General features: G+C 45.8%; 1 protein-coding gene across 1 annotated transcript in view; it reads left to right on the top strand.

The window, feature by feature from the left end:
• The window catches only part of DNAH9 (dynein axonemal heavy chain 9), a 305906-nt gene that overhangs the window by 263751 nt on the left and 26654 nt on the right, over positions 1–15501 (top strand). Inside the window, exons 62-66 of the mRNA XM_058559699.1 lie at positions 4004–4131; positions 5458–5685; positions 10807–10998; positions 12192–12383; positions 14507–14677. Coding sequence (XP_058415682.1) covers positions 4004–4131; positions 5458–5685; positions 10807–10998; positions 12192–12383; positions 14507–14677 — 911 coding nt within the window. The remainder of the gene's footprint in view (positions 1–4003; positions 4132–5457; positions 5686–10806; positions 10999–12191; positions 12384–14506; positions 14678–15501) is intronic.

The following is a 15501-nucleotide window of genomic DNA, read 5'->3' as shown; positions in this document are numbered from 1 at the left end:
CATAATACCTTCCTCCTAGGGTTACTGTGAGGATAAAAATGAAATCTCACATGTGAGAAGGCTTTGAAGCGTTAAAAGTATGGTAGCATTGATGGCATTACAATGATGACGATGATTCGTTTGTGCTTTGAGGCAGCTCAGTTTGTTCCTTCCTTTACATCCTTTTGTCACATCCTTTCAAAGCCTAGCTTCATCTTTGGCCCTCCCAAAAGAGGAACTTCCACTTTCTGCCGTTACACAGGGATCTCTGGTCTTTCTTTCACTTGACTCTAGCATGATCTTGCTTGGTCTCCATCCTCCTTTGTCCAGTGAGCTGGCTTTGACGAAATGAATTCTGTCATTTCCATTTTGTGATCAGAAAGAAGCTATGTCTACCACCTTTGCCTTCCACTGCCTCCTTTTTCTCTTTCCAGTGTGCTAGTCAGAACCATGAGCTCACTTAGATTTCTATAGGCCTGCTACTAGGTGTGCTCGAAGAAACAGTTTTCAGTTTAGTGTCTTTACAGCCAGATTATCAACACTTTGCTTAGATTCTCTTTTTCATTGTTCCCGGCCCCATTCTCTTTTTTTTTAAGAGTCAGTTGAAAGTTGGCTAGGTTGGAGCAAGTGCAGTCCTTAGAGAGCAGCTTCAAGATTGGTGGAGTATTATTTTTTGTGTTGAGAAAGACTCATTTGTTCATGTGCCAGCAAGTGGGAGAATGACTAGAGAGATAAAGGTTGAGGATAGAAGAAGAGATGAGATTTGGAGAAGAGATGAGGGATGGGCAGCAGGAGGGCACCTCTTCCGTTGAAACGGGAATGTGCAGGGATAGACACATAATAGGGATGCACAGAGGTGCAGATAAAGTGGCAGTGAAATGAAGGAGTTTCTAACCAATGGTATATATTTTCTCAGGGAAGTAGAGAGTGAAGCAAAGTGCTGAGCATAAGAAGGGTAGGGTTCATTAGGAAGTTTAAAGAAAGAGGGGAGTGGACAATGTCGCCAATTTCTGAACACATGGAAAGATTACCAAAGAGCATTGAAGTTCAGAGTCATGAACTTTTGGTGGCTCCAATTCACCAAATGTATTATTTTTCTCTTTTGTTAATGCTTAGATTTGTCCAAGGTTGAAGTTTTACAGAAGTTCGGTGATACAGAAATAGAATGGTCAATGGAGTTGAGGATTTTGTAGGATCATGGCTCAAATTAAGGATTATTGGGTTTATATTAAAATAAAAGGTAAAGGTGAAGATTAGGAAAAATAGAGGAGCCAATGGACTGACATTCACTAAAGTAGAACAATAGGTGAGAAGTGAGTAAGAGAGCGAACAGTCTGCTGGACAGTGGGAAGTGATAGTCATGAGCAGATATGAACGAATAACGTTTTAGACATGGGACGGTTCTCAGTGATAGTGAAGTCCTGGGTGCAGCCAATGGGAATGGGTAACAGAAATAGAGTGGAATTAAGTTCTTTGAAGATGAGGAAACATGAGGCTAGATGTTGGCTGAGTCATCCACAGTGACATTAAAATTTACCAGGGTAATGATGGAACAGGAAGTATGGAAGATTTTAAACCATGTTCCAAAGCCCTTAAGAAAAACGAATCTCACTGGGAAGTTGGTACAATGCAGAGCACATAAAAGTTAGTAGATAATATAGCCAGATGGCATGTGTTTTAAAAGAGAAAGGAGGGGCCGGCCCGGCGGCCTAGCAGTTAAGTTCACGTGTTCCGCTTCAGTGGCCTGGGGTTTGCCGGTTCAGATCCTGGGAACGGACATACTCACCGCTCATCAAGACATGCTGAGGCAGCATCCCACATAGAAGAGCTACAACTCTACAACCATGATACACAACTATGTATTGGGGCTTTGGGGAGAAAAAAGAAAAAGAGGAAGATTGGCAACAGATGTTAGCTCAGGACCAATCTTCCTCAAAAAAAAAAAAGAAGAAGAAGAGAAAGGGTTTTATATGGAGGGGGAGGAGAAATAGCCTGCAAGTAGCAAGAGAAGGCTAGAAAAATGTTCCCCTTCCTCCCAGCCCCATGGGTATGTGGAACTAGGGAGAGGGCCACAGAAGTTGCAATGTCCTCAAAGAAGCTGGAGGTTGAAGAGGCATGCTGTGAAGACGTTAAACAAGGTTTACAATGGGGCAAGATTCCAGGTGACGCCACCAGATGGAGGGTTGGAAGGAAGATCAGAAAGGGAAACGAGTTAAAGGTGGTAGGGGTGGAGGCTTGGAAGCCATAGCACAAACAATATAAAGATGAAAATCCAAGAGCACATAGCTGGCTGGAGTGGCTTGCTGATGACCCAGCAAGGCATCTTGAGAGTCTCAATGTTGCAAATGGAAGGACTCTGCAAGGGTGCCTCAGCACATCACAAGGCTCGCATGAGGTGCAGCTATCTTTGGCTGAGTGTTCAGTCAGTGCGAACCCCATCAATTTTTCCGCTTCTCAGCATCCTGAGATCCATTTTTTTCTCCTCAGCCTTGTCATCATGCCTCAAGCCTAGATTAATGCAGACTGATCCTAGCTGGTCTGTGCAGTGCTGGACTTTGCCGCTAAGTCCCTCCAGTCTGTAGATTTCAAACTAGTCTTCATTAAGCCTCTCTTTTCCCATATCTTTCTCTTGCTGGTAAAGAAAAGAAAAATAGGTTCTTTTGTGAGTAGAAACGTTACCGATGATATCTAATAATCTCAGCATCTTTATCCTGGTATTTTCTCTGGAATAAGTTGTCTATACCCCTGCTTCTAAAACGGACATCAAATCTATTGCCAGCTGGGATTTATAGTTTAATAAGGGTATTTCTTGGGTTCATCTCAGTTGAATCTATAATAACTATTCCTCACTACAAAAAATCATCATCTTGCTTTGTCTGCTTCAACTGAGAGTCTATACTTTTTTTAGTGTTTAAAATAAATAGCCGATGTTGACAGGTTTTTAAAATTTTCTTGCACAAGTATCAGATTGCATCTTCAATTTTAGTTCCCCTGAAAGTAAATTTTTAAGTACAGATTTTTATTCTTTTTCTCTTTTTAAATTTCTCCTCTTTTCTCTTGTGTACTCCACCTTCCTAGAAAAATTGCCCAACAATTCCTTCCCAGTATAATACATTTTTATGATTTTCTTTTCTCTAAAGAATATTATGTAATTTCTCTAAACTTTATTGTTTCACACTAATAGCTGATGTCCAAGCAGAACTGGTTCTCTATATTAAGGTCATTTCTTTGTGTAGTTTTTCTTGGGCTTGGAGAACAACGCATGAGCACTGGCCTTGCTCCAGTGATGTGGTTCTGATATTTATGTTCGTGTAGCTGTTCCCTTACTCTTGCTGGCACCAGCAACATTCAACAGACGTTATCGAGATACATCCAACAGAGCATTCACACCAATGCAACCACGCCCCTTCTTGTCTTGCCTCTTGCCTCTCTTCAATCTAATTCATGAAAAATGATGAGATAAAATGTTTCTATGTGTTGGGAGTAACAGGGAAGGAGGTAAATGTGGAGTAAAGCACAGGAAGTCAAAGCTACTTGAATCTTGCCCCTACTGGCCACACCTCCCAGTAAAGTTTCAGGGAAAACATAAATTCAGAGGACAGAGCAAGTCAGAAGGGGCCACACCCACATGCTGGCTACTCTTTGAGCCTTTTCCCATCAGCACTCTCTAGGGTAGTGGACCAATCCAGGCCTTCAAATGGAAGCTGTGCAGAAGAGTGGCAGCACCTCTACCCCTTCTTGGGGATTAAGTGAGGAGGGAGGGGTGAAGCAATTTGGGGCTGCACAACTGCTTCCTTTTATTTGGGAACAAAAAGCTGGAAATGTAGCATGCACGCACGCACACACACACGCACACACACCCCTGCACCGTGAAGGAAAAGCATCAGTACCTGAGGCTCGTGGTCCGGGTTCAGGCACGCCTATGTTTGAGGAGTGGTATGGAGGTGTCACTTCCTTCTGAACATAAAACAACACAGATCATTAGACACAGGAGATAATAATGACAACTCCATACTCCTTTTAGGTAAAAAACTCGGATACACCTTCAACAATCGGAATTTTCACAACGTGTCTCTGGGGCAAGGACAGGAGGTCGTGGCTGAGGCCGCGCTGGACCTAGCTGCCAAGAAAGGTCACTGGGTTGTTTTGCAGGTATGTCCTTTCTGCCCTGATTGGGGTCGTCCTTGACCCCATACCCACCTCTGTGGTGGGTCAGTGGCACTGCCTAGCTAACAGAACGCTGGCTCTCCAGGCAGCCCCTAAATTCTCCACCCCAATGGAGTGATTGTAAGTGAATTCCTTAATTTAACAAATTTTCATTTCAACAACCACTACTAACTAGCATTTTACAGTATACAAAGCCCTTTCAAATGCAATACGATTGGTTATTTGCAGCAACTCTGTGAAATAAGTATGGGAAATATTGTTGTTATTTCTCTCTTCATAGAAGAGAAAGCAGCACTTAGAGACCAGATTGCTGTGGCCCAAGTACTGTGCTCCGTGCTGATTTGTGTATTTAAGGCTCTGCAAGCAGATTTCCTCAAATATTTATCGAAGAGCTTTTATCTATCCATCATAGTGAAACATATTGCAATGAAGCAAAGTGACTATTTTTACTAAAGTGAAAGGTGCATTCTGCAAAGTAGTGCTAAGAAACAAATGTAGGTTAGTAGACAGACAGACAGATAGGAATCACATGGTGGGGGAAAAGGGCTCAAAGACCCAGACAGAGGAGCCTGGGCTCGGAGGCGAGAGCCTTCCCTGGACGTGAGCAGCAATGTTTCCATGCGTTTTAGAAAGATCTGTTTGGCGACAATTAGCAGAATAGTTTGGAGAGGGGGAGAGAGGAAGGAAAGCTAGCTGGAATGAGCCTCAATCAGTGCTTTTCAAATTTTGACGTGCATAGAAATCACTGGAGGATCTTATTAAACTGCACTGATGTGGTAAGTCTGAGTGGGGTCCAAGAGTCTGCATTTCTAACTAGCTCCCAGGTAATGCCAACACTGCCGGTCCATGGGCCCCGCTTTTGAGTATCAACAGTTCAAATAATCCAGGTGTCCGATATGGGGATCTGGAGTTGGAATGTCACCACGTAAAGTGTGCTCCTCTGACGAGCTGCATCAGCATCACTGGGGAATTTGTTAGAAATGCAGACTCTCAGGCTCCACCCTAGACCTCCTGAATCAAGCACTGGGGAGTAGAGCCCAAGAATCTTTGTTTTAACGAGTGGTCCAGGTGATTCCAATGCCTAGTCAAGTTTGAGAACATTGTGCTAGAGAGACTTAAGATAGCAAGGGGTAGGGTTCAATTGCAGATTACTAGGAGGTCCCCATTTCCTGGGAATCCCAAGACTCATGCTGCGATGTGATTTATTTGCAGCTAAGGCCAGGTGCCTCCTCTAGCTGCCTTCCTAACAACTGTTTACTGCTAACAGAACTAAGCAGATGTCTGCACTGGGGGGTCCTTCCTTCCCACCAGAACATTCACCTGGTGGCCAAGTGGCTCAGCACCCTGGAGAAGAAGCTGGAGGAGCACAGAGAGAACAGCCACCCACAGTTCAGGGTCTTCATCAGTGCAGAGCCTGCACCCTCCCCTGAGGGCCACATCATCCCCCAGGGCATCTTGGAGAACTCCATTAAGATCACCAATGAGCCTCCCACGGGCATGCATGCCAACCTGCACAAGGCCCTGGACAACTTCAGTCAGGTACAGCCCTGGGAGGGAGGGGAGAAGAGCACCCCAGCTTGCAAACAGCTGATTCAAACCGGATGGGAGAAGAGCATGCAACCAGGGGTGCGGTGGGGTGCCAAGTGGGCTTTGGAGCAATGCCCAATGCAAGTGAATTGTGTTCCCTTTGCATTTGACCTCCACCCAGTGCCCACTGAGTACAGCTCTCAGCTCTCAATTCCCAGATACACCTGGGGAATCCAAGCTTAGGGTCTTTCTTTGGCAAGAGGTGTAGGGGAACTTTCTGCAAGTCTACGTGCTAACTAAATGTTCCAAGATGGAGAAGGACATGTTGCTATAAATCTAATTGATATGATATACTGGTCGCACACTTATTGGCTAAGCATACTATCTTCAAGCAGGGGGATGATGCTCTTGTTTAGATGAAAATAGTTGACATCTGCATGCTTCTTGAGTATCAAGGATTCAAATAATCCAAGCATCAGATAGTGGGGATCTGGACTTGGAATGTAGCCATGTGTTAGACTCTTAAAGTGTGGCCCCCAGACCAACAGCATCAGCATCACCTAAGAACCTGTTAGAAATGCAAATTCTCAGGTCCCACTCTGGACTTCCCGAATCAGAAACTCTGGGGTGGGGCCCAGGAGTCTGTGTTCTAAGAAGTCCTCCAGGGGATTCTATTGTACAGTCAACTTTAAGGACATTATGCTACAACGAGATTAAGAGTATCAAGGCATAAGGTTCAAATGCAGGCTACTACGGTATTGGAATTTCCTTGACTGGGAATTCTAAGACTTGTATTGTGGAGTGTTTATTTAAAGTTAAGGCTAGGCCCATGGGGGGCCAACTTCATATATAAAGTAGCACTTGCAAAGTCTGAAGCTCAGGGCTCTTTAATCTTCTCAGGAAGATATCCTTTCTTGTTGCTTCTTTCTTGGGGACTTCCGCTTTCCTGGGAAGGGGAATACACACAGGTGTGAACACCAGGAAAGTGGCATCCTAAAGTCCATCTGCCGCACTGGGCCTTGCTGGAGTCCAAGGGGAGGGTTCTAGGATCTGTCCTCTCTGATGTCATCTTATAATAGCACCAGTGAGTCTCTAGCTTCTCAGAACCCATGCTAAAACTCACCACAGTCCCTGCAGGGTCGTCTAGGTGACTTGAAACAGGCCGTCCAACAGCACAACTGTTCTAGTTAACCCAACATAAACTTCCAGGACCAGCAGCCCTTTGGGGCCTGGTTTAACTTAAAATAAGATGAAAACCATCTGGCAGTCAGAGTCTCAAGCTTTTACTAAGTGCTTGAGACCCCTCATAGCGTAGGAGTCAAGCAGTTCAACTTGGGGAAGGAAGCTGCCACAGAGATTGGAGAAGCAAAATTTATCCAGTCTCCTCCTTTTTCACTCAGCTTCTTTACCCGACTCCAAAACCCACACATAATCTGGAACGGAGAATGGTGGAACATTACCAGGAGGTTCAGGATATTTTAGCTTGCTGTTTTTGTTAAGAAATGCCTGCCCACTGCAACCTGGGGCAGAAGGTAGAATGCTCTCTCGTCCGGGGGGCATTTCTTTTCTTTCTTTTTTGCTTTTTTCCTAAATAGGCCTTGGCTAAACTACTAGGCACTCTGTACCAGAGGTCAAAACTTCTAAATTTTCTAGGTTTTCTATTCCATGTAGGGGAAATATACATTCTTAACTTTAAAATCTACAGCCTTCCTTACAGGAGGGTGTTGCTGGTTCCAAGCAAAGACATTTCTGCCCTGAAAAGGCGTTGGGTTGCACAACAATGTGAATGCACGTAACGCCACTGAACTGTGCACTTAAAAATGATTAAGTTGGTGAGGCCGACCCAGTGGCGCAAGGTGTTACGTGCACACGCTCCTCTGCGGCAGCCCGGGATTCGCCAGTTCAGATCCCAGGCACGCACCAACGCACCACTTGTCAGGCCATGCTGTGGTGGCCTCCCATATTAAGTGGAGGAAGATGGGCATGGATGTTAGCCCAGGGCCAGTCTTCCTCAGCAAAAAGAGGAGGATTGGCAGATGTTAGCTCAGGGCCGATCTTCCTCACAAGAAAAAAAAAATGGTTAAGTTGGTAAATTTATGTTATCTATATTTTACCACAATTTTTTTTATAACTGGAAATCTGTACCTTTTGACTCCTTTCACTCATTTCGCCAACCCTCCACCCCCAACTCTAGCAACCACCAATCTGTTCTCCGTATCTATGAGATTGATTTTTTTGTTTTGTTTTGTTTTATTCTTTAGATTCCACATATAAGTGAGATCACACCATATTTGTCTTTCTCTGTCTGGCTTAATTCACTTAGCGTAATGCCCTCAAGCTCCATCCATGTTGTCACAAATGGCAAGATTTCCTTCTTTTTTAAGGCTGAATAATATTCAATTGTGTATATATACCACATTTTCTTTATCCATTCATCCAGTGATGGACACTTAGGTTGTTTCCATGTCTTGGCTATTGTAAACAATGCTGCAATGAACGTGGAGGTGCAGATATATTTTCAAGTTAGTATTTTTGTTTTCTTCAGATAGATACCCAGAAGTAGAATTACTGGGTCATATAGTAGTTCTATTGTTAACTTTTTGAGGCACCTCCATACTGTTTTCCATACTGGTTGCACCAATTTACATTCCAACCAACAGTACACAAGGGTTCCCTTTTCTCCACATCCTCGCCAACACTTATCCTTGTCTTTTTAATGATAGTCATTCTAACAGGTGTGAGGTGATATCTCATTGTGTTTTTGATTTGCATTTCCCCAATGATTAGTGATGTAGAGCATCTTTTCATTTACCTGTTAGCCATCTATACCACAATTTTTTAAAAAATTAAAAGTTGGGGATAAAAGGCATTGGAGTGCAGTTTGCTAGCTCTTTGGAAGGATGCAGGGCCAGAGCATTTCCAACTTTTCTGCCTTGAGGGTCTTAGACAGAGCCAGGGAGGAGGGCAGCAGATGCTTCCCATGCCGTATCTCCTAGTAATTACTATTATAACATTATACCTCAGTAGAAGTATTATCGTCCACAGCCACACCTGGCTTCATCTTCTTGGCCTCCCTACGGGCCCTTGTTCTTGGGTTTATCCCCCTGCAAGCCCAATGTCCAGTCTGGGTTATCAGACAACTGGGAAATATATCCCAAGAGATACTGGCTTTTCCTGGTTATTCTGTCCCTTCCACAGTTGGTGTTTTGGCCATTTGCAGCCATCTTCAGTAACTCATTCTGAGAAAGAGAGAGAGATTTATGGGCATATTTATTGTTCACGAGAATTTTAATTGTTCTATTCTGCTTTTACGAGTGCCCTGGAGCAGAGGCCTGGTTAATACCCCCTATTGTTCACTCTGTTTCTTCGGAGCCCTATTTTAACCATTTAAGGGACTAATTGCAGCACTGAGCTCTTTTTTTTTTTTTTTTTTTTTGTGAGGAGATCAGCCCTGAGCTAACATCCGCCAATCCTCCTCTTTTTTTGCTGAGGAAGACGGCCCTGGGCTAACATCGGTGCCTATCTTCCTCCACTTTATATGGGACGCCGCCACAGCATGGCTTACCAAGCAGTACTTCGGTGCGCGCCCGGGATCCGAACCAGCGAACCCCGGGCCGCCGCAGCGGAGCGCGCGCACTTAACTGCTTGCGCCACCGGGCCGGCCCCAGCACTGAGCTCTTTTTATCCCCACTTCCCTGATAGCTGTGCTGTTTAGGGATGATGATTTTATTCTGACCTTTGTTTGAGTGTGCCACTGTCAACCAGTTTCCGCTTTTTAATGGGTGACTTCTTGTCTTTGTGCTTAGAGGCATTTTTCAGCAGGACCCAATTTTTTCAAATGTGTCAGAAGTACCAAAGGAAGCACCCTACCTGTCTTGAGAGAACAGCTCTGTCCAGACAGCAGTTGTTAAGTTCCTGCTTGCATGAGGCAGTGACTTTGTCCTCTCACCACCTCTGACCTTTCACATCTGAACCTTCATGGCAAACTTGGTACCCAGCAAAGGCACCAGAGTGATCCCCACATATCCAGAGAGAGATGAAAACAGTGTCATGGGTTCTCCATGGAAAAATCAGACCTGCCAGAAGCTTAACCTGGCCTGTCCCCTCTGCTCCTCCTGCCCATGTGAGCAAAGTCTAAGGACCAATTCTTAGAAGAAATGCCGGGACTGAACCCAGTCCAATTTGCCTGAGCTGTGAAGGTGCCTCTCTTGGGATCCATCTGCAACATCTTGCTCCCTCCTGAGCAGAGAAGGTCTCACTCAGAGGAAATTATTTTTAACTCCAAAAAGTCCCGGGGTTCTTGTCCTACCATCTCTTCAAAATTCAGACTTTCCCCCTCCCCACCATCACCACCATGCTCCTTAAAATCCTCCAAGCACAATTGCATTGCCTTCCTCTAGACTACCTCCTGCTTCTTTTTTCTTCTATCTGTCGCTTCTTTTATCCCCTCTTCATGAGCCACATCTTTCTCCTGCCTTGTGCTCTGCAGCCAGGACCCATCAGTGCTGTTTCCACAGCCGCGCGTTGATCACCGCTGCTCGGGCTGAGTGGAGTAGTTTGGGTGGTGAAGGGCTCGGCACTGCCCTGTTGTTCGTGGCTCTGATTTCCATCCTGTCCCCCCTTTTGGCAACTCCCCCAGCAGATGAGCTGGGGATTCCTCAGTCTCACAGGCAGTAATCACACCTACTAGGGTTCCATGACGGGCAAGAAAAGTGTGACAGGAAGGGAAGAAATTAGAGAAGATGCTGTCGGAGTCCCCACCCACACCCCAGTGCAAAGTGACATTAATATGACAAACATGAGACTCCTGTGGCCCACTACCCTGTTTTCCATTAGCTATGCTTGAAAACTTAATTAGCACATCCGTATGTGCAAGCTTTAACCATAAACCAAACCCCATTATAACCTGAATCAAAACCTTAACTGAGATTCTAAACTAAAACCCCACCCCTCTGCAAGGTCCCCTCAAACCCTGAGCCCACGCCTATCCACAGTGCCATCTATAGTCCTACTGTAGCTCAACCCTAACCAGGACATTCAGTAACTTTATCCAACACAACCCCCAGCCACCATAACCCACCCCCTGGCCTGCACTGTGTAACAGTAGCATTGGAGGCAACACTTTCCTTTCAGGACACCCTGGAGATGTGTTCCCGGGAGACGGAGTTCAAGAGCATCCTCTTTGCTCTTTGTTACTTTCATGCGGTGGTGGCAGAAAGACGAAAGTTTGGGCCCCGAGGATGGAATCGTTCCTACCCCTTCAACACTGGAGACCTCACCATCTCTGTGAATGTACTCTACAACTTCCTGGAGGCCAACGCAAAGGTAAAGGTTCCGGCGCAGGGGTAGGTCGGGAGGGCCGCCTCTGAGAAGGGTGATGCAGCATAGCACCCGGAAGAATGGGCGCGCACTGGGGAAGGTCTACACCCTCCCCAAGTGCAGTGAGGAAGTGCGAGGTTAACCAGGCGGCCAACCCCAGGACAGGAGTGAGGCCAAGAAGAGTCCCACGGAGAGGTTAGAGCCGAGAAAGCTCAGAAAACCAAACTAGTGACTCAAGCCTGGTGTGGGTCAGTCCCATGAGCGTTCATCCCAGGGCCCACCGGACCACCCCTGTGCACTTGCAGCATGCAGGGGGCTGTGGACTAGCAGGAAGAGACCCCACACTCACCTGATACACATTCCCAATTTAATTAGCCAGGGATGCAGAACTTCTCTTGGGGCACCCAGCTCCTCACATAGGTAGGGTCTTGCTCAAGTTGAAGAAGAAGCCAAATTCTTGCTACACCTCATCTCCCTCATTCTCTGTCTGATATCTCTGTGTCAAAGAAAACTTACACTAACAATCCATGCCCTTCCATTTAAGCGAACGTTCACACCATCGAGGCTTTTCTAGTTCATGCACCAAACATAGCAGCATCTGCAAGGCCACCTCCTCTTCCTGGTGGGGAAGTGAATCAGGCCCAGACACCCTAAGCAATCCCTCTGCCTCCAGCTCCAGGGTACAGGGAAGCCCACCCCCTGCAACACCATCCCTTCATTTGCTGCACTGCCACAGCCTTTCCTCAAGTGGCTTCCCTCCCAACTGCAACACCCATGAACTTGCCTGCTGTATTTCATTCACTTTGAACTTGGGAAGGAGACAATCAATTAATATGCTAATTAATGGCAGGAAATTAGAAAAGTACCCTGGTCCTCACTTTCTTCCATTTGATATCCACCTATTTAAAGGACTTGTAGGTAGACCCTGACTTCACTGGCACTTCAAGGACCATGAAAGAGAGAAGGTATATATGCAAGAGGGTTGGCACTTACTTCTCCTCACCGTTTGATGGGATTCTTCAAGCATTTAATGAGCTCCCACACGTGCTTGACTCTGCTGGGCACTGGGGGTACGCAGGTTAATAGAGATTGCTCCTGATCTCGAGAAGCATCCCATTTTGTGGCTGATGCTCTGCCCACACATCAGGCCGGCCCCGATGCCTGTGTGGAGGTCTTTCTTTCTTTCCCCTGTCTCTCAGGTCCCCTATGATGATTTGCGCTACCTCTTTGGAGAGATCATGTATGGAGGCCACATCACAGATGACTGGGACAGGAGACTCTGCAGGGCCTATCTGGAAGAATTTATTAAACCAGAAATGCTGGAAGGAGAGTTGTCTCTGGCCCCAGGGTTCCCACTCCCAGGCAACATGGACTACAGCGGTTACCATCAGGTAAGGCTCTGTTCTTTCCTCACGCCGGCGTGGTGGTGCTCACGCGGGACCTGGCCCTTCCTCCCATGCGGACCTGCACCACTGGGCATGCTCGAGCGGGCCCAGGGAAGAATCGCTTAGAAAGCTGAGCGTATATGGATTGTGGTTCTCAGCCTCAAGTTCACCCTGCTCAATTTGAGAGCTATAGGATTTCTAGCCTCAAATTAATGATAAAATTGAGCCTTAGGAGATCTTTTTATTCTTGATGTTTGGTTCAATAATTCTATTTGTTGCTCTTTTCTACAAATAACATCTGGGGCATTCATTTGATTGTTTTCATTCAGGATATTGACAAAGCCATTAAAAGCAAAGTTCCAGGTAAGAACTTAGTCAACTTTTGGTTGAGTTTATACTAGTGATGCTAAGTATCTTCAGAGGGACATGATCTTGTGGGCAGATCACTCACCCTGCCTTTCCCCTGTCGGTGGCTGTGAACACAGGCACACATACACATGCCAAGAAAAACATTCTCATGGGGCTTTTGCTTATAATTACTTTGGGTTTTCATTTTACTATTATTACTGCTATTTTTAAGGTGTTTGTCTTTGCCTACTTAGCCTGCCATGGAAAATATATTTAAAGATAATTTTTTAAAAAATCTTTTTCATTGCTTAACTTTTGAACATGCCTAAAAGAAGACTTGAATACCAAACCTAAGGGAAATACTGGTCGTAGGAACATCAACTACAGCTTTAAAATTTTTTTTACTTCATAAAATTTAAGAGGGTAAGTTGTAAAAGTCATTCGATCCAGAAAAACTGGACCTATGAGAACAAATTAAAAACAGTAAGACTAGTTAAAGAAAATAAGAGGAATTTTTTTTATAAATTACTTGAACAAAAAGCTTAGAGGGTCTACTCAAGAAAATTGTGCAAGAGCATCCCCTAGTGTCCATGGAACAATTCAACAAGAGGCTAGAGTAGCGGTGGGCAACAGTAACATGGTTTGCATGCTTCCAAATGACTGAGGCAGATTTTCCTTTTCTTCATCCCTCTCTTTAACCTGTCAGTTAACAGATTGTTCCAGGGCACTCACCAAGAGAGTCCAGGAGTGTGCTGGGTGCTGGAAGAAATAGAAAAATAAGCCACAAATTTCCTTTAAAGAATGAGCAATCTTGGGCCGGCCCCGTGGCTTAGCAGTTAAGTGCGCGCACTCCGCTGCTGGCGGCCCGGGTTCGGATCCCGGGCGCGCACCGAGGCACCGCTTCTCTGGCCATGCTGAGGCCGAGTCCCACATACAGCAACTAGAAGGATGTGCAGCTATGACATACAACTGTCTACTGGGGCTTTGGGGGGAAAAAAATAAAATAAATAAAATCTTTAAAAAAAAAAAGAATGAGCAATCTTTTACTTAGATGGGATGTTACTAACAGCAAGACATCATCAAAGTCAAATGAGGAGCTAAATTTCAGGGATGTTTTCTCGCTGTAATAGAGAGAACTGTGAAGGAGAACTCAGAGAACATTTGGAGAAGGAAGTGAGCCTTAAAAGCTGGGGAGGATTTTTCAAGGATGGCAGACTGTGCCCACCACAACTGACCACAGAGATGTGTTGTTGTGGTGACATGTCATTTTAAAAGTTTTTAATTCGAATGCTTTTCACCAGATACAGGAACTCTTCAGTTCACAGCAAAATTCACCTCGCCCTACAGCCAGCTCCATACTTTTATTTTGCATGTGTGATCCCGTGTTTGCATTTAGGTTCGTCATCCCTGATTTAGATAAACAGAGGGGAGAGAAAAGGAATTTGGAGGAAGAGGGCTGGGATCCTAGAAAAGCTTGAGTAAAAATACCAGGTAGGGATTAGCATTTCTATAGGACTCAGGAGTCCTCCTGTGTGCGGAGGGATAGGTGTCTATCAGGGAGTGGTGGGAGGGGTAAGATGGGAGATGGATAAAGTCAGCTAAGCTTCCCAAAAAAGAGAATGACCTCATGAATGTGGAAGTTCTGGAAAACTGGCCCAGCATACAAAAACAGATGGTGTCAGGAAAGGATGTGCACTAATGGGTGGAGAGCATGGTGGCATCGGCCAGCATTGGTGAGCATCTCGGTTTGTTTTTAAGTGAGTTTTGCCCTTGACTTCCAGTACATTGATGCCGAGCTGCCCCCAGAATCGCCATATCTCTATGGTCTCCACCCCAACGCGGAGATTGGCTTCCTGACCCAGAACTCGGAAAAGCTCTTTCACACCGTGCTGGAGCTGCAGCCCCGGGACAGCCACGCTGGAGATGGAGCAGGGGCCTCCAGAGAAGAGAAGGTACATGAGGGGATTGCCTGAGACCCTTCTGGGGAGCCCAAGGATTGCAGGGGAAGACGCTTCTCCCACTGGCCGCGTTGGCACAGACCTCAGGGTGCACACCTTCCCCTGGCACATGCCGGTCCAGCATTGATGGGCTTGCCCTTCGCCTCCAGAAACCCCACGCCCTCCCCAGTCGTGTCACCATGTGGCCGTCGGGTTAAATCATAGGAAGTTCCTGCCATTGGGTTTGCCAGTTTGCTTTCCTAGTCCACTCAAAGGCAGTTTTTATTCCATTTGTCTGCCAAAGTGAAGAAAGGGCAAGGCTGAATGATGGTGGTTTGCGAACCTTGAGGTGACGTCACGATTCTTTCGCAAACTAAGTGATGATGGGGGGGCAGCTATTCTTAAACACCTCCACCCTCATTCCACCAACTAGATGGTCACTAGGGTTAACTCGCTCCTCTGTAAGACAAAATGCTGCCTTCTCTTGGTGTGAATGACATTTAATCCGAGTGTCTCTTAACACACAGTTAAGTGCTACGAAGCACAGGACTTCCTGAATTTTCAGGAAAGTGGAGAGGAATTATGGGGTACAAAGGCAGATGAGGATGAGGTTTGGGTTTTAGGACAACCAGAGGCGATCGGAGGGCTCTGTTCCTGGTGTGGGCATAGCAGAGGCAGAAAAGGAATGGGCACCACAGTGAAACTTTTCTTAGGACAAGCTAATTCAGCTTCCGAGACATGTACCTCCTTCACCTCCTCCACTCCGCAGTACCGCCTGGATTCCTTTAATTCCTTCCTTTAGAGAGTCCACTGGGTTTACGTGAAACATACTTAGAAGA

This window comes from Diceros bicornis, chromosome 18, assembly GCF_020826845.1.
Source record: "Diceros bicornis minor isolate mBicDic1 chromosome 18, mDicBic1.mat.cur, whole genome shotgun sequence".
Lineage (NCBI taxonomy): Eukaryota > Metazoa > Chordata > Mammalia > Perissodactyla > Rhinocerotidae > Diceros > Diceros bicornis.
Note: the sequence above shows the minus strand (reverse complement) of the source record. Positions and strands in the feature narration are given on the sequence as shown.